Source organism: Strigops habroptila, chromosome 2, assembly GCF_004027225.2.
Source record: "Strigops habroptila isolate Jane chromosome 2, bStrHab1.2.pri, whole genome shotgun sequence".
Classification (NCBI taxonomy): Eukaryota; Metazoa; Chordata; class Aves; order Psittaciformes; family Psittacidae; genus Strigops; species Strigops habroptila.
The window spans coordinates 39,950,703-39,969,835 of NC_044278.2; the positions used below are offsets into that span (position 1 = coordinate 39,950,703).

Consider the following 19,133-nt stretch of genomic DNA (forward strand, 5'->3'; position numbering starts at 1 on the left):
TGTGACCCTGGGGGGGACCCACGCTGGAGCAGTCTGTTCCTGCAGGACTGCACCCCATGGAAGGGACCCACACTGGAGCAGTTCAGGAACTTCAGCCCATGGGAAGGACTCACGTTGGAGAGCTTCATGAAGGACTCTCTCCCATGGGAGGGACCCCATGCTGGAGCAGGGGAAGTGTTAAGGAGGCTCCTCCCCTGTGGAAGAAGGGGCGGCAGAGGCAATGTGTGGTGAACTGACCAGAACTCCCATTTCCCCCATCCTCCTGTGCTGCTTGAGGGGATGAAGTAGAGAAAATTAGGAGTAGAGTTGAGGGAAAAAGGGAGGGATGTTGGGGAAGATGTTTTAAGATTTATGTCTTATTTTCTCATTATTCTACTCTGGTCTGACAGTAATTGATGAATGATCTCTTGCTGTCCTTATCTAGACACATGAGCCTTTCATTATCTTTTCTCTCCTGTGTGCAGTTGAGGAAGGGAATGTATAGAGTGGCTTTTGGTGGGCATCAATTTGTATAGTCAAGTACACACTCCTTAAATTTAAAACCAACTTTCCATAATGAGAATGGTCTCTTAGATATATTAAACCAAGCAGGACATCAAAAGCAAAATCTACACCCCCAAGAAGACAGCAAAATAATATGTACATGATAGGACATGAAATGCTATGGCTGAGTAGAACATATTGTTAGTGGTTTTGGAAGTTAACTTGGAGGAAATCACCTCTTGCCATAATGTAGAGGTGGCTGAGCTGGCACCCCATGGAGGAGTTCAAACAGGCTGGCTCAGCATTGTTTATGTAGCTCATCTGTCTGGGGCCAGAAACTGGGACCAAGAAAGGCCTGATGGAGGCAATAAGGAATTTGTCATGTGGGATGGGATATCAGCATGGGAGGAATTTCTCTTTTTCTTGCATCCTCTTTCATAGTATATTCTTCCTTTAGTGTTTTTGTATTGTTTCCATGCTCTCCAATACATGTGGTGCTACTATAGGGTGCAGGATGACACTTGCTGGAGAACAAAAAAGCTTGTGGTTGTTGTTGGCAGCATATCCAGTGCTGATGACAGAGAAGCCACATTATATTCCCACATCAAATATTTGGGCTATGTTGCTTCTGACAGCTGTCTCCACCAGAGCCAATACTAAATCTGATAATAGTCAACACCTAATTTCTCAAGACAGAAATGAAAATTCTATATAAAGTAATATAAAGGACAGGCTTTGTCCTAGCTTTACCTTGCTCAGTGCATATGCCTCTGCAATATAAGTATGGAACATACTAAACTGGTTAAGGTTCATGAGTGTTCATAGCCTAGAAGAATAGTTATTTGATTTTGTGGTATTGACTTACAAGAACGAACCCATTCTAAATGCAACTGGAAAATAAAACACTTCAAAGATCTCTGACTAATTTTCTGGAGGCTCTTTCAATCTCAAAACAATGCATTTAGACATCACGTCTATGTTACTGTTTTATCTCTGTTAGCATTAATCTCAGTACTGTACTTCCTCTTCTGCTGAAAAATATGCTTATTCTTCATTTTACTCTAACAATTGCTTTCACTGGCATTTGAAACTAACCTCTGTGTAATCCATGAGTCTATTTCAGGTGAGGATGTTTCCCAGACCTTTTGGAGAGTTTTTGAAAATGTAAACTGCAATTAAAGATCTACCTTGCATTGTTGTGCCTCTTTTTCTTACTCTTAGCATCACCTTTTGTAGTACTTGATTATCACAGTTTCTTTTATAATTCTTAGCAGGTTTTTAACAGAAGACCTTGTATATAGTCTTCCATTTGAAATAAAACAGCTCTTTACTTAGAAACAACAGCTTTATTTTCACTTCAGTAGATACCAGAAATACCTGAGAATTTAATTTTCAGTTATGTATATATTACTTCAAATGACATTCTCGTCTGCCTGATAGTTAACGTGTAGGCTCACAAGCATGTGAATAGTTGCGTTTCACACCTCTGTTCAATGAACCTATGTTTCAATTACAGATACCACACTGGATTCCTAAGAAGGCAAACCTAGTACTTAAAAGATGCATATTTTTTCATTAATGACCAAATTCAATTATCTATACAAAATAAAGTACATATGGGGGGAAAAAAAAGAAAAAGAAAAATGCGTGTTAGGAAAATATAAAGGGGGAATAAGTACTCATAAAGGAAAGGGAATATCTATAATCACTGAATTAAATTGATTATAATAATAATTTGGTGTCCGAAAGACCGTCAAATCAGAGATAGTCCAATATTTGAGTTAGAGCATGCTGAAGGGGAGGACTGTGTGAGGACAAGAGCTCATAGCAGAAGAAAAGAAGACAAGAATGATTTTGATGGTTTTGTCAGGAAACTGCCATATGAAATGTAGACTTCCAGATGACCACTCTATGTGGTGCAGGTCAGGACTCTCCAAGAAAGCTTTCCAGATGTACTCTTAAGTATTTAGATCGGTACTGGAGCTTGTTCGTGCTTTTTCTCTGTCTTTCTGGTTGTTTGTCTCTGTCTTTGTTTCTATTTATTCATTTTTTGGAAGCAGGACTCAAGTGCGCTTCCAAACAATCTTCCTGTTTATTTACTGCTTCTTGTGATTGTCTCTCTTCAAGCATGCAGCCCTGTGTGGCTTCCCAGTCTGTTCACAGATGCATGATTTGGGGAAATTTCTGCAATTGTACTTGTCTCGGTCATGGGTCTAAAAATTGTAAGGAATGCAGAATAATGCAGTAAAGAATAGAGCATTGTGTTCTTGGTTTTTGGTTTTTTTTTAATTAATGTCTGTTTAATAGCAATATTTTAAAAATGTAACTAAATATACATAAATATTTTTTTGAATTTACAGTGGGTACCATATTTCTGTGCACTTGACATGCTGGTAGTTGAGTGATCGTAACTCTTACGGTGTCTAAATGCTAAATGCATTTCCTGCCACCATAACAGGCCAATGAATCTTGTTGATATTGGTGAAACCATGATCATTTTATCAGATGGTCTTACTGATATTTTGTATGGCAAAGATAAAAATCTCATGAGAAGTAGATGCAGCAGACAGCTTCCAAGTTCAAAAAGGTGACTGTAGCAACAATATATTGTACCATAGGTCACCTTGACTCCAGGCTTCAGACGGCAGGTGCAAAATACAGTGTTTATATTAAAAATGCATTTAAATGTGAGTTGCTGCAGGTAAACAGATCCAATTGCCATGTTTTAAAAGCCTTGTGATACACATGAGCTATGAAGATACAGGTCTATGTCCTGGGCCTCTGGAGCCAGAAGATTGCGAACTCTTTTGCCACCTTAAGCTCTAGCTATGGCATATGTAAGCCTTTGTAAGAGATGTTGTGCCTTGGTGCTTGTCTTTTATTGCAAGGCTCCAAATTCTTGCATCACAGAGATTCAAATTTTGAGCAATTTCCCTGGAATCTGGAGGGATACACAACTTAAAAAAAAAAAAAAAATGAAAGAGTTGAAACAAGTTAAGGGTTTCTTGTGCCTTGCAAAGAATTGAGATGAGGGTCTGGATAGGATAGCCAAAAAGAATGTCATTGCAGTTCATGTGACTGGTATAACATGGGTATAAACCCATTGCCTTGGATAATGAGACTCCTGATTTATGCCACTGCAGTTGGGAACCACAGAGCTTGCAGTCCATTCACAAAACCAAAGATGGAATTTGTCTTGATCTAGGCATGATGTCATTTTCAATAAACTTAAAAAAGAAAAACATGCATCTAGGTTTTCGAATGTCAAAAAAAAAAGCCTTTTTTGACATTTTCTTGTTAGCTTTCATTTGTACAATTACAACATTGCTGTGATTTGAGCTATTTCTGTTCCACTACAGTTCTTGTATCAGTCAGGGTCTTCTACTCTGCTCACACACACCACACACACACTGCTAAAAAAAATTATTCACTACCATGTTACTCTATTCCCCTGTCACCCTGCCGTTCCAGTGGAGCTAAACAGTTGTAAAACTTGAGCAATGCAGTAATAAATCAAACACATATGTGTGGACCCACACAGGCACACAAAATCTTTCCCTCAGAGAGGATGCACTACCTGCTTTACTATAAGTAAATTCATCTTTTTAAGAAAAAAGGAGTACACACAGAATATATATATATCCTAAACAGTTATCCTTGGGAAATAAACCAGCAGAACAAGAGGAAGCACCAAGAAAGAAAATATTAATGGAGGGATATTTACTGTTAAATGTATTATTAATCAAAAGATCAGGTTCTCAGCTGGTGTAAGCTGGAGCAGCTCCATTGCCTGCAGTGGAGCTGTGCCAGTTTATCCAATGCGTATGCTGTAGCCCAATGTGCCCTGCAAATCAAATCACTGAACTGGAATATTCAAATCCTTCCCTATCATGCTGTCAAATTTGCATTGCTATTAGCAACATTTTCTTTTAAAAAAAGTTTGCATACGCAAATAATTCACATTGCTTTATTTTTTTCTTTGTCAGTTCACAAAAAAGTATTTCAAGTTGTCATAACCTTGCATTTAGCCAGTGAAAGAGTAATCTTGAACATTTTACAAACTGGACACATACCCTGTTTATTTGTCTCTAAAATTTGCACACTATAAAGCAAGTAGGCTTTTTTGTTCTGTTTTAAAACCTTCTTCAGATATTATTATACAAAAATATTCATATGCAAGTAATAAAGTTTTTTTTTTAAACATCCAACTTTTTTTAAACCTAAAGCAAAGTCACACCAAAAGGTTTTTTGTTTGGTTTTGTGTTTGTTTTGTTTTGTTTTTGTTTTGTTTTGTTTTTTAATCTAAACAAAGTACACCTTGTGCTTTAACAAACCTACACATCATGTGCTCTTTACAAGGATTCTAGTGAGTATGCTCATGTGTCATTATTCATTAAATAATGCAAAACTTGCCTACTTTTGTGGATTTTTATTTCCCTTAATCTTCTTTTTTTCCCCTCTGTGTGTTATTTGTGTTTGTTTATGCATGTGGAGAAGTTAAGGCAAGTGCAATCAAAGTTACAAAAATCAATATTTCTATTGCTAACATATGCAGCATTCATATTTAGTGAGTGATGTCTTTTCTCCTGTAAGAATAAAAATTGATGAAAATACAAAAATGTTTAATAAGGTATAGTTGTTACAATAAGCTGTTCTTATAATCCAGGCTTGGTGAATTTTCCAAAAACATAAAACATGTTCTTTTTGAAGTAACAAACACTGAAACTAGGTAACATTTTGATCATGACTTTCCTTCTTCTCAGCAATGTGTATAGTATTACTACAAAAATGCAGTTGCTTTTAGCTATGACCCATCTAGGTTTTTTTTAAAAATAAATATAAGAAGTTAATCTCTTTAGGTAAAATATTTAATATACAGTAGGCATAAATAGAGGTTGAATGTATCTCAGCTTAAGTGCTTCTATTTGAACTTCAGTGATTTTGAACAAAGTGTGTAAAGGAAGAGTTATATTTTTCCAGTTTTTAGTCATATCTGTAGCCTTAAAGAAAGCCTTGATAAGAATGCATATGTTAATCTATGGTTTGTATGGCAATAGTAATGAACATTTGGAAAAGGCAGTGAATCTTCAATTAAATTGTAGAATAATCAGAAATCCATGGTCACAGATTCTGGGCCTGATTCTGCTCTTTTTGCACCAATTATACACAGCGTTAATTCTGCTGACTTGAGTAAAACTATTTTTGACTTTTACCAACCATTAAGCAAACTAAGAAGAATGATCCCAAAGCCTAGCATGGTGCTTGCTTATTTCATTCCATCAATGCAAAATGTTTTAAAGTCAGTAAACATACCTTTTTATCTTCAATGTATATGCATATATTCAGTAGGAACTACACAGCGTTTCGACTATGGTTGTTCCCAGGATTACTGAAGGCCAGCTGAGAGCTTTATTAACAAAGCGCTTTATCAAGATGCTTATCCAGCTATTAACTTTGAAGAGTATGCTCCCAAGAAAGACAGTTACTACTTGAGTTGTATTGTGCACTCTGCGTATGGACAGTCAGCTGCTGAGCTGAGTAAAATAATGGAAAAAAATTAAAGAAACTAAATCCCCTAGACAAATTGAAGTTGGTAGAAAGATGCTGCAGTTGACATTAGAATCAAACAATTCTCTACAGACTTTCATTTCTTTATTTGTATTACATTTGCAACTTTTTTGTAAAAGTGAAGGCAGTGAAATTTTTCTTCTACTATTGCAACTAGGCACATGTTTGTTATAAAGGTCTTTTTGGTCATTTTGTTTTATTAGCTTCTGAAGAAAGTGCAGTTATGTACAACATGCTAATAAAAATATTTACCTATGAAATGGTTTTTATGCTTAAGTTTATATATTATATGTATAGTCACTACACTGTTAAAAGCACGCACTTAATAGTGTGCTTTTCTTGCAAAATTCATATGTGACTCAAAATTGCTGTGAGTGACAGCAGTGGATATTTAGATGTAATGTTGGGCAGATAATTCCCGTTTACGGTAAGAGCTAAGATGAATATTTTGTCGTGTAGCATCCTCAACTCACTAACTGTGTTGGCTGCTTCACCACTGCCGAGCACTGGGCAGTTGCCTACTTTAACTTTATTAGCTGCTGTACTGGTATAAAATAAAAAAGAATAACAAATCTGCAAACCTTTATGATGAAACCAAGATGTTATATAAAATTATTTCTGAGTTTGCCCATGGCAGGGGAGTTGGAGCTAGATGATCTTAAGGTCCTTTCCAACCCAAACCATTATATGATTCTATGATTCTATGAAAATAATATAAAATCCCTAGATCATATTTTTACAGGACATGTAAGAGAAGTTATGGCCAGTGATTATCTAGAACAGAAGGACAGGAAGAGGTATGGGAAGAAGGGACGGATATCTGAATTCTAGTCAGCTATTCGAAACAATCAATTATGAAGATATATTTTTTCACTGATTCACCTTGACTTTGAAATATCTGATTTTATTTTTTGAGTTTTAGGAGAACCTTAGCAAGCCAACAGATGGCAGTCAGAAGACCAAAATGAGAAGGAAACGTCGGGTTTCACACAGAAACCTCATATCTCAGTGAGGTTGTGGTATCAGACTTACTGTGCCCAAGACTCCATCTATTATGGCACCTAAAAGCACCATTTTCCCTTTCAAAACCTCTTTGTTAAAGTGCCTATGAAGTGGAGAACCAACTGAAGTGGAAGCTAAGGAAATCCAGCAGCTCTTTCAACAGCTGCAATGTGCACAGGTAGGAGACTTTCAGCCTAGTTCATGACTACTTTACTCCAGTGCTCTGGAGCTCAACTCCATTCTTTCTAATGTGGCTATGCCATCACCTAACTAATGTAATGCAGTAGTATGTCAGTTCTGATGTCTCTTTCCTTATGAAAACAAAACAAAATAAAGCAAAAGAAACTAAAAACCAATATGAGTCACTACGAGGAATAAGAACATCCTTGAAAATTATATGCATGTGCAGTTCAGTCTGTGTCCAACCCTTTATTCTCTAGATTGCTCTTTGCCAGGATCTAGAAAGAAGAATTTCAGGTAAGGTGTCCAAGATGACTGAACAGGGCATTTTTGAACTTGGCAAGTGTCATTTCAAGCAGACAGTATCTTTGCTGCTATTTCCCACTCTTAAAATATCTAACAGTAAAAAAATAAAAATTAAAAAAAAAAAGTGTGGGAATGCTATTTGCTATATGGCACTGAGTGCTGTTCACAATCTTTTTTTGTTCAGAAGAGTGAAGAGGTAAGCATAGAAAATAGGAGATGAACTGTACTGACGCTAATTATTATTTACAGTGATAGGAATTCTGACAGATATTCTTCTGATTCAGGTAGATCCTGTCATCCAGAAAAAACATTCTCTACCTCTAAAAGGGTTATATAAATGGCTTCAGATAGCACCCAGGAAGTGAAGGAAGTACCTGGTAAATTTGTGATTCTAGTGTCCTACAGGCAAAAGATGTCTGTAATCTCCTGTGGCAGCAGGACCAGATGAATGCCAGCCACTACCACCTACCTTTCCCGACATGACCAGGAAACATCTTTGCTATACTTCTCCCACCGTGTTACCCCTACCTATGTATCTGTGTCACAGTGCCACCTAGCAATGGCCTGGTTGCAAGTCTGTCATCTTGCAGCACATGAAAAATGTCATCTTGTGAACAAACTCAGGTTTTGGGGAGTTCCTTGAATTTTTATGAGGTGCTACTTACTTTATTTTGTTGTATTTTTTGATGATTAAATGATTCAAGTTAAAATACCTATGTATAGGTATAAAAATGTCTAAAGTGCTTTTTTTGATATAACAAAGATTTGAGAGTGTTTATTGCAACATTTTTCCACCAGATATCTTCATATTTTGCAGATTCATGTGTTTTCCTGGGGTAGGCATAGGTTAGTGATCTCAAAGAAGGAGCCTGATGTCACGGAACTATTTTGCTAAAATAGATGGAAACAGTTGTGTCAGTATTTTCCTCTCTGCTTTGTATTTGCATAATTGTTCCATTTGAAGTTGCCTGGGTTTTAAGAACACAAATATACAATTTTCTAATGTGATGCTTAAGGTGCATGTATAATACAATTGTTTAAATTTTCTACTGAGATGTCCCTAAGAACTTAATTAGGGCTGCGGTGGGCTGTTCACCAGAGAATATTGACTCTGGCAAACAATTTCTTCTAAGTCTGTAAATTCACTGCAACTTGTGTTTGCAACTTACAATGAAGAATAGAACTTTCTCAAAAAAGAAATAAAATCTCCCTGTGATTTACCTGTCATGCAAAGAATGAAGAGAAAATTTAAAACAATCTCTCATATAACTTCCTACAAAACAGCAGAAGAAAACAACCTTCCCTGAAAAAAAAAACAAACCCAAAAAAACCCCAAAAAACCAAACCAGCTCTCAAAGCCAGGTTTAAACAGGGTTTAGTAATTGCTTTGCTATTTTGCTTTTCTTTCTTTATTTTTGGGTTTTTTTTGAGTGTGTGTGCAGACCCTGCAGCTTAATGGCAGATGCATGGGTGAAAGTATTTTAAAGCCATGACTGACCTTTTTAAGACTGACTTTTTCTTCACAGAAAGTTCAGGACAGTATCAGGCTGTTGTTTCAGATGAGCACTCTACAAGGATGTGAAAAATGGTGTGCGAACTGAGAGCTAAAATAAAAACATTTTGTAAGTCAGTGCTTTGTTGCTGTTAAGTCTCTTCTTAGGAAAGAAGACATCTACTTACCCTAAACATCTCTGCAAAGAGTTTTCACATGTACCCCAACCTGAGGGCTCACAGCCCACCTTCTCTGTGTGTTACCTATAGCAGGTAGAAGAATGGTGATATATTGAGCTTATAGTTCCTTCTGCACCCACCTGACAGAGGAGTAACTACACAATGGGCAGAGCCCTGTGCCTCTCCCTGCACAGGCACACAGAGTGTCCCCATTGTAGAGCTTCCCAGTTGCAGCCATGTGGTGCAGCCCCTTGCTCTGGCTTGCTCTTCTTTGTCTGCCACCAAATGGGCTTCAGAGTATGGGCTCAGTAGGTATTCATTTTTCCTGGATGATTTTGTATTTTTGAGGGGGGCAGAGAGTGAGATAATATTTGATAAACAGAGAAAGAGAAGGTTAAAAAGCACATCCATTTTATTTTTGAGTAATTTATGTGTTCTGTCATACCTTGGCAGTTAAGAGAAATGTCTTTATAAAAAATAACAAGAATATCTCGATCAAATTCACAGCTCTTAAATTTTGCTTCAAATTGTTTTCCTAATACTAGTGACCCAGCAAAGACATATTTGTGCTTCCTGTAAACTCAGTACTAGATAAAGATTATCTATTTTATTTTACATTTAGATCCTAGAGAATCATGTTGCTCTTAATTCATCAAACCAAAAATATTTTAATTGACTGTTGAATGTTTCTGAAATTACATTATCTAGGATATTGGCTATTTAATGTAAGAACGCTGATAAGCTTTTGCAATGAGGCTGGTTGTAATAACAGAATATTTTCCTTCAACAACTGTCAATCTCAATGCACCATTTTATAGTAATCTGGGAAGCTTCAGATTTATAAATTTTCCAAATAAGGTATCAAACCTGCTTTTATAATTTCTGCTCTGACTACTTCATGACTGTGTGGACTCTAAACCTCCCACCCACTGAGCTTATTAGTCCAGAACAAAGGTCAAAATTTATCTTAAACAGAATTTAAACAAACAAAAAAAAAAAGCATAGAAAAACTCTTACTAGATGAAATATTTCTATTAGTTTCACTCCCCAGGGCAACAACTTTGAGTTCTGGAACACCAACCCAAGGCCAGCTGGAGAAGCACAATGCCGCCAACATGTCTTCTTGGAGGATACAGCCGGAGTCAATGGGAAATAGCCCAGTGAAATTACATCACAAATGATAGCTTAGTATCCATACGAAGTTCAATGAGTCTCAAATGAAAGACAGAGTGGTGTTCTCCAACCTCCACTCAGCGGGCTATTTAGGAGGTGAAGACTTGTGATTATACAGAAAAAATGCAATGGAACTTGCACCGATACAAGGAAACTAATTGTTATGGTATTGCTTACATTTTTTCTGATGCCAGTCACATTAATCACTCAGTCACTTGCTGAGCTGAGAAATGTGTAAAAAAGTGTTCTAATAACAGCAAATCAGATAAGTGGTGAGTGTGAAGGAATATAGTTACTCTGGATAATAAACTAAGCTTGTTAGTGAGATTTTTTTAGTGCTGACAGATTCCTGCAATCCTCTGTATCACAACAATAGAAGACATACCAAAACCTCTCTTTTCTAGACTATAAGCAAGCACAAAATCATTAGGAAGTGTGTTAGACATACAGGTACATATGTGTGTTGCTGATCTGTCTGGTGGGCCCCAAAAAGCCATTTGCTCGATATAGGTCAGCTAGAGTACAGAACTTTCATGACAAAAAAAAAAAAAAATCCACAATACAGACGAAAAACAGGTGGGCATTTTGGCCTTTCTTCTCCATTGACCTTTATCCTATTTTTAAGCTTACTTTACTGCTGTGATTTGTTTTTCTTCTTTGGATTTTAATTAAACTCTCCTTAGGCTTGCTAACTTGACATTTTCTTTTTTTCTTTCTTTTCAATTTAAGAATGAAGGAAGCCTGTTTACCCAGCCAGTTTTCCCCAAATCTCACTGCTTTATCTATAATTTAAATGTGTCATTAATACACAATATCCAAGTAAACCTTTGTGAATTTTAATCAGGCGGGTATAACAAGCTTTCCAATTATTCCAAAGCTGATTATCACCCATTATGTAACATACACATGGTTTTTGCAGCTGTGCAGTAATAGCAAAATCTTAGTTTGCTTCTAAGCCTAACAGTATTTAGCTTTGAACCAGATCATTTTGAAAGTGTTTGAAGTCAGCTGCTAGGTGAGAACTGGGCCTCTACTAAAATTCAGAAGACATTTTGCTGCTGCTTTCCTTGCAGCCAAGATTTCAGCTTGTCACAGACTGGAAATATGAATTCTTTTTCTCTTTGCTTTTCCAATTTTCTTCTCCCACACAAATCAATCTTAAACTCATTCAGCTTTATTAGATTTACTCTCAAATCATACTGCTGCAACTGAGAACAGAATCAGACCCAGCAATGCACTTTACCTTCAGAATAATTAGCTGAATACTGTACAGTTCCCCCATTACTGTTCAGCTACATGTGCTGTCCAGAGAACGTATATACTGAATTTCCACAGATTGTAGAACAGAGTCCTTTAGTTTTATAGCAAAGACTACCCTGATTATAGAGAGCCTTATAAAGATGAAGCACCACACTTGGATAATTCATGTGCATAGAATACACATACAAACCCAAAGTTATTGACCAGGCAGAGTAAGTTTTTCCGATCATCACACTGTGCAGTTTTTAAAATAAAGTGCTATTTGCTTATGGCTAAACCTTATATGTGGCTATTGCATGCACACTGCAGGCTGCATTGTCAAAAACTGGAAAACTTCACGAAAAAAGGATGGAGCCTAAGCACTAGGGCAATGACAGGTTTGGTTGGTTTTGGTTGGTTGTTGTTTTGTTGGGGGTTTTTTTCATTTTATTTTGCGTTCAAACAACTTTTGGCAAGCATAGAGCATGTGAACACAAAACAGTCCTCTCCACTGTTCCCCACGGAGAGCTGTTCATAGAGGAGGAATTCTAAGGAGGAATGGTTCTAAAGCCATAGATAGCTTCTCCATTTGTTTTAGGTTTTGCTTTGTGGTTAATTCTTTTGTTTGTTTGTTTGTTTGTTTTTCTTTTGTTTAATATATTATGACAAAACATTATAAGAAAAAAATTTTAAGTAGTGTGAATAGTATCTGTCAATCCCTGAATCATGCTATTCAAAGTGCTTAAATCTACACTAAAAATAGAACAACAGAAAAGTACTCCCCATGAGGGATTGCCTAAATGTGACTGTGGTCAGATAGTTACATCCTACATTTATTTCACATTCCAGTCTTTCCCCCAGGGCATATAAAGATGAAGGAAAAGGGAAAAAGTAATGCATTGCCTTCATAGGATACTGGGGTATTTGGCATCCAGATGAATGAAGGAAAATGCCGTCAGTGCCTGACAGGTCTCTGTAGAAGCAAATAATAGCTTTCTTAGACTATGAAAATAATCAAATGTGCAAAGCTCTCTTAAAATTTTATGTGGCCTGGCAGGTTCATTTCCATTTTGTGGATGTTTGGCACATGTCCAGAGGGAGACACCATAATACAGAACAGATTGTAGAAAAGCAAATTGTCAGAGAAATAAACATTCTTAAGCAACTAAAAATCAGTGCACATCCCAAAGCTCTATTAGCTTGTTATGCAGATACTGAGATTTCTTGACTTTCACAACAGGAGCATAGTCATTTCCTCCCACTCTGTCAGTTCTGGATTACTCCCACAAACATCCCCCAAACTGCAGTTTACCCACTCTCTACCCATTGCTTCTCATTAAGACCAAAATATTATAAGCTGTACTTCTCCCATTGTGACGATACGGATGAAAAAGCCCCACACATCTATTATATTGGTAAATATTATTCAGCTACCATAAAAAATACCTAAAGCAAATTAATTACATAAATAGACTATAAAGTCTGTTTGTCAGGATGCCAGTTACATTTCTGCCAGGGCAAATCAAACCCATGACCATATGACTGTGTGCTGCAATGAGTAACTACCCCAGCTCTTCAGCTTCTGCTAGCAGAGACTAGCAGAGAGCTTTGCCTGAGTATGTTACAGAGCTACAATACCGCTCCTTTCTCTTTCTAAAACAAGAAAAGCCTTTTCTGTTATTTAAAATGTAAGTATTAGTAAGATGCTTATTGTCTTAAAGATGTCCAGATATAAACGTAGTGGGGTTTTTTTAACTCCCTGGCAGCCATGGTACATGCATTATTTACAACTCCTCATAGATAGAATAATACATAAAAAATAAAACTAATTTATTTATTCATTAAAGTGAATAATTTTTTTTAATACTTCCAGGTCTGATTTAAATATTAATTTTGTATAAATAAAGTTTATTTTTAAAACAATTATATTTGTTGGTATTCATGTCATTTTTTTTCTGCCTGAGTTCTTACTGAAATCATTTTGAAATTAAGAAAGTTTTACTTTTCATTACAAGCTAAAACCAAATGAAAGAAGATTTCTTAATCCTGAATATATAATTTTAAAGCAAATAATACAGGGTTTTTTGAACATTAAAATACAAGGGGACTCTGTAATCCACAGCAAAATAATGTTTTGCTCTTACTTTTTTAGAAAATAATGCTTTCTATAATACAAAGTGACAAACCATCTACAACACTGCCTTTTATTCTCCTTTGGTTTGGAAGTCATCACTGTAAATATCAGCAGGATTATGCACTTCTGTACCTATTGCCTCACTTTTCTTATTTGCCTGACAAATCGCAAATAGTCTTATTTGCAGGATTTTGAAAGGGGGGAAAGAAAAAGTTAAATGCTTAAAAATAAAACCCACAACCACATTAATACTTTTCCAAGAAGTGTTAAAAATAGGGTTTGCTTTTATATTTATAAAAGGGATACAATCAACTCATTCTGAAAATAATAATGAAAAAAAAACCAAACCCAAGAAAGCAAAACCCAAACCATCTCTAGTTTCTACACACTTTGTAGTGACTACTGTGAAGCAACCGATACAGATTGGGTATATTCTGTTGTTTGACAAGTATCTACCAAGTTACATGTTAGATGATCAGACTGCAGTGTTACCCCGAATGGGGGTCATTGTAAGGGCAGGGAAGGAGCAGTGCACATTACAGGAATAGAAATGAAACTGAAGCTCTCAGTGAAGGATGGGGTCCTTCTAAGAAATATTCTCCAAAAGAGGTGAACTGCAGCAGGCATGGCCTTCAGGAATCAGGCTAGGCAGGCCAACAAAACGGATGGTGCTTCTGATATCAACATAGCTTTGTCCAAGCATTCCCAAGAGAAGTTAAAAACAAACAAACAGAAAGTCTAAAACTATACTAATGAAGCAAAAAAGTTTCCTATCTATACATCAGTCTTTTCTTTTAAAAAAATGTAAATATACAAATTCCAATGACATATAAAACAAAGTTGAAAATGTGAATGGGAAGAGACATGGGTAAAACAGGAAGACTGATGCTACAAAGAAATTGCAAAAACCATATGTACAAGACCCTGTTTTTCCTCGTATGTTATTGATTGTAATGCATGTTTAACAGCAGCAGTGAGGATGTAGTTCCAGGCACCAGACTGCAGACTCAGCTCCTACTCAAGGTGGTTGACAGCCCCTTGCATTTCGGTCACCAAATGACACTTGATATACTGGTCTCCCGTGGCAAGAGGGGCAGTATCGCACTGTTTGTGTGAGCCTCTTCTGGATTCTGCTCCCTGTTAGTTTTTGTCTGCGGCCGCTGCCCGTTTATAAGTGTCATAGGGATGTTGCAGTAGGTATGCTGGTTACCTATTGAGGTAAGCGGCAGGGTGCCGGTAGGAGGTACATCGTATTCATAGCTTCGATAATAGTGTTTCTGGCGCATCTGTGAATGATATGTGTTATGAAAGGTGGAGCGCAGGTCTGGATGGGCAGTGGCAAGAGCAGTGGAGGTGGCAGCAGCCATGGAAATTGCAGAGACTGTCTGCAGTTCCCCAAAGGGCCCCTGCTCACTGACATCTAAAACCTGCTCGTGTGTGATGGGTTCAATCCTCTTAAAAGGCATTTCGTACTGTAAACGTTTCCAGAACTTGGAATTCAACTTGTTGCATTTTGGTCCATGCCATTTAATGACAGTGAGGAGCTTGATGGTATGTTTTAGGGCCTCAACCTCCTGGTAGTTCATAACTCCTCGTAGTTCACTGCATTCAATCAGTATCACTTTGATTTCGCCCGTGACTAACATGTTTCGAAGCCTCGTTTCCAGTTCGAAGATGCTCCAGCCTCTTCTTACCACATAATTTGGAGTCATAACGATGATCAGTCGCTTGCTTTGGTCTACACATCTTGCCACGTCTTCAATGTAGGCTACAAAATAAGACAATTGCTGAAAAAACAATCTAGAAAACACTGCTCCTATAGACTGGGGAGAAACAACAGAGGCAAATCCCTGCTCCCAGAAGAGCTCACTGAAATACGCAAATGCGCCAGGCTGGCTTGGCTGGACATGGTCCTGGGCAACCTTCTCTGGTGGCTCAGCTTGAGTACGGGGTTGGACAAGATGACCTCCAGAGGTCCCTTCCTACCTCAACCATTCCGTGATCCTGTGAAACATCTATTCCTGCATGCACTATGGGTTATGAGTGTTTGTTCATGAGCTGTGGTTTCGTATCAATATCTATATCTCTATTAGAACAATCGTGTCCATCATCATCCTTCCTTTAAAAAGGCAAAGTCACCCAGGTAGGTAACAGAGCAGCAACTATGTGCTTGAGGGGCTCAGTCTCAAACCCAAATGATACTCTAAGATATACTGTAGGCTTAGATTTTTCTTTTCTTTTCATGCTTACAACACACACATTCACAAAAACAGTGTGGTCTCCTGCAAATTAACATTTAGTTCGCTGTAGATTTAAAAAATATCCATGCGATTGTTAGATGTTGTGCTTTGCCTATACCAAGCATCCTTTCTTATCTTTAGTAAAAGATACTGATCTCAGTAGCTGTCTATATGGTTAAACTGAAGTTATCAATCAGTTATCAATCAACTGAAATTACCAGAATGCTACATCAACATACAAAAAATTACTGTATCTATGTTTGAATATGTGAAAGAAATGTGAAAAAAAAATATTTACTTGTACCAGCTGGAATGAATTCTGATTTTCAGTCTCTGAGAATGTTCCAGTACTTCAACTACACATTTATCTGCAGTGGACGCTAACAGAATTCACTGCTTTGATCTGCTGCAGATGTTACTACTCAACCCTTGGTTTAGTCCAAACATAACTTTTTCCTTCCTGTCTGAATTTCCCTAGCAAATACTTAGAATCACGGAAATCTTTCCAGGTAAGACCTCTATATTCATTCCTAGATATGCAAGCTCTAAAAAAAAATTGTGAAAAACTGTTCGTTTCATTCATTTCTTTTACTTATGCATGGCCTTTCTGCACTATCTCACCTTCAATCAACATAATACAAAATCATAATCTTCTTATCTGAGAAATACACATTAAGTATGTTTGGTGGCTTATTTTCACCATTCTGTAAGACAAGGGAGGAAAGATGACGTTCTGAAGAAGGAGGTATAGAAATGATACTAAACCAACCACTGCAATCACTGCATTTGCTGTTTAGGAAACACACAAGAATAAAGACGTGACTTACTTCCTGTGGGAATCAAATCTCTGTCTGGTATGAACAACTTATATCCATAATGCTTTTCAAGCATATCTGGTAGGATCTCAAGAGCAAATCTTTCTTCTTCTCCAGTTTCTTGATTCCATTGGTCAGGATCCACTTTGGTATAAGATAGATATGCATCGTAGTCTTTGTTGTCTAGGGAAAGAGAGGAAGAAAGTAAGTTAGTTTATTCATTATTCTTGCAGATTTCCTAGGTAATTCCTCAGAAATTACTTCTGGGAGAACTTCCCAGGAATCATAAATTGTTTAGATAAAATGGCAAGCTTTCACCCAATATGAATCCATTCACCTGCCCTGTTCCACCTGGTAGAGGTAATCCTTATTTACACAGATGCAAGGGAGAAGGGATCCATATCCATAGACTGAAATCAGTTTATGTATAAACATTTGTGTAAGGCTCTGTATGGAGGAAATCCACTCTACTGTGAGTGACATCTTGTGAGCATAAAGGAAAAAAGTGACTGAAAATAATCTCAATTCTTCTCTAGCTTTAAAAGGGAAAAGAAAAGCATGGCAATACCTAAGCTAATGTGCAATTGTCTCTGTTGCATAGTAAAACCATTTCAGTCTTGCTATATTTTTACTATAAATTTAGGGCCTGAGGCTGAAATGTTCTAAGAGTATGTGTAGCTTTACTTGTAAAACTCATTGGCTTTCCCTGTCTGAAATTATTGCCAAGCTTAAATCTTTGCTGCATCAGCTCCCGATAATGCAGTTTAAATCTCTTGAATTCCGCGGCTTAAATTTACAAATTTAATGTTGCATTAATGTACATTTTGTTACTTAACAGTGTGTTATTTCATTTCAATATGAGAAATAAATGTGCCTGTTTCTTAAATGTGTTTGGTGTGCCTACTTGAAAGACTGAATCAAATAGCCATCATTAATTTTCATTAAGGGGTCAATAATGCCACGTGCTCTGGAACTAATTCAGTGGAATAAGAGGTCATGTTTTGACGCGTTGTGAAGAAAGCAGAAAAAAATCAATGGCAAGAGTAATGAAACGTTAACATCCTTCTAACTCTCTTGACAACATTATGCACAGGCTATCAAGAACATCAATTGCTTGTAAAAGAGACCTGATTGAATACTCTGCATACTGTGTGTCATAAGTAACGTTATAGTCAGTCAATGCTGATTTCTTTTATTTACTGAGCCACTCCTTTCCTCATTTTACACCTGTTTGTACTCTAGTATCATTATTTAGAAAAGCCTGCCAAGTGTGGAGTGGGTGCAAAGAGTATAAATGAAATCAATGATACTAATCTTGAACGATCCACTCTTCTTTCTAAAAAACCATGCATACTGTGCTCATTAACATTTGCAGATGACGAAATTAGAATTGGTTATACTGTTACTATTTTCAAACTTTCCAAACCCATGAAATGGCTGTGGGGTCATTCTCTCCCCTGCACACTTTTTGTGTGATAGTATCTGTGGATCGCTGTACCCACAGAAAACCAAACACAAAACCACCACCAACAACAAAAAAGAAAAATAAGAAAAAGAAAAGCAATACCTTCTATGGTTCACTCTTTTCACTATTTTTCTTCAGAGTATTTGTGAAACAATCCTTAACAACAGACAAGCACCTGACGGCTTTGACAATGCCTTTAAATAACACTGAATGGATCAAGTATGCAATAGAGGGAGATTACATAGCAGTTTTTTGTTTCTGCAGTAGGACAGTGTTAACCCAGCAACTGAGTTAACACACAGAGAGGTCAAGAAATGTATGGGAAAATTACAACAACTGACAAAATGAAGCTGAGGCAATGCCATTTTCTGCTGTCACCTTAGTAATGGTCATAACCGTACCACATGCTTGAAAGCAGTGTTGCTCTGTTGAAAATCTTTGAGTAAAGGTGAGAATGTATCACTTCTTGAAGGGATAAATAATAAGAAATAATGCAGTATTCAAACTGTTCTAAAGGCTCAGGGTGTTGTCTGCTAAGATGGTTTACAAATCCTTACTTAGAGTGAAAATTATTAATGCTATGCCATTGTTTTCTTGCTTATGTAAGCATCGCGCTAACACATTTATTTGACATATACATTTTTCATACTGTGGAGGCAGACAATGCATTATCCTGTGTTGTAGGGAACATGTATTTCCCCCCTAGTTCCCTAGTTTTAATAGCATTTGAAGGGAAAGAATGACCAGGATCTAGGCTACATCTGCACAGATGGGTTCAGGCAATCAGGAATTTATTCAAACTCCAATCCAGCAAGATGGGTAGTCTGGTTTGGGAAACTGTTAGATGCATTAGCACA

The 19,133-nt window shown here is 37.0% G+C and overlaps 1 protein-coding gene across 1 annotated transcript in view; it reads right to left on the reverse strand.

Moving 5' to 3' along the window:
- Window positions 1-5,826: 5,826 nt before the first annotated feature.
- Window positions 5,827-19,133, reverse strand: part of IL1RAPL1 (interleukin 1 receptor accessory protein like 1) — a 729,930-nt gene continuing 716,623 nt past the window's right edge. The window contains exons 10-11 of the mRNA XM_030476890.1: window positions 16,824-16,994; window positions 5,827-15,524 (exon numbers count right to left, since the gene is read on the reverse strand). Coding sequence (XP_030332750.1) covers window positions 14,806-15,524; window positions 16,824-16,994 — 890 coding nt within the window. The 3' untranslated portion in view covers window positions 5,827-14,805. The remainder of the gene's footprint in view (window positions 15,525-16,823; window positions 16,995-19,133) is intronic.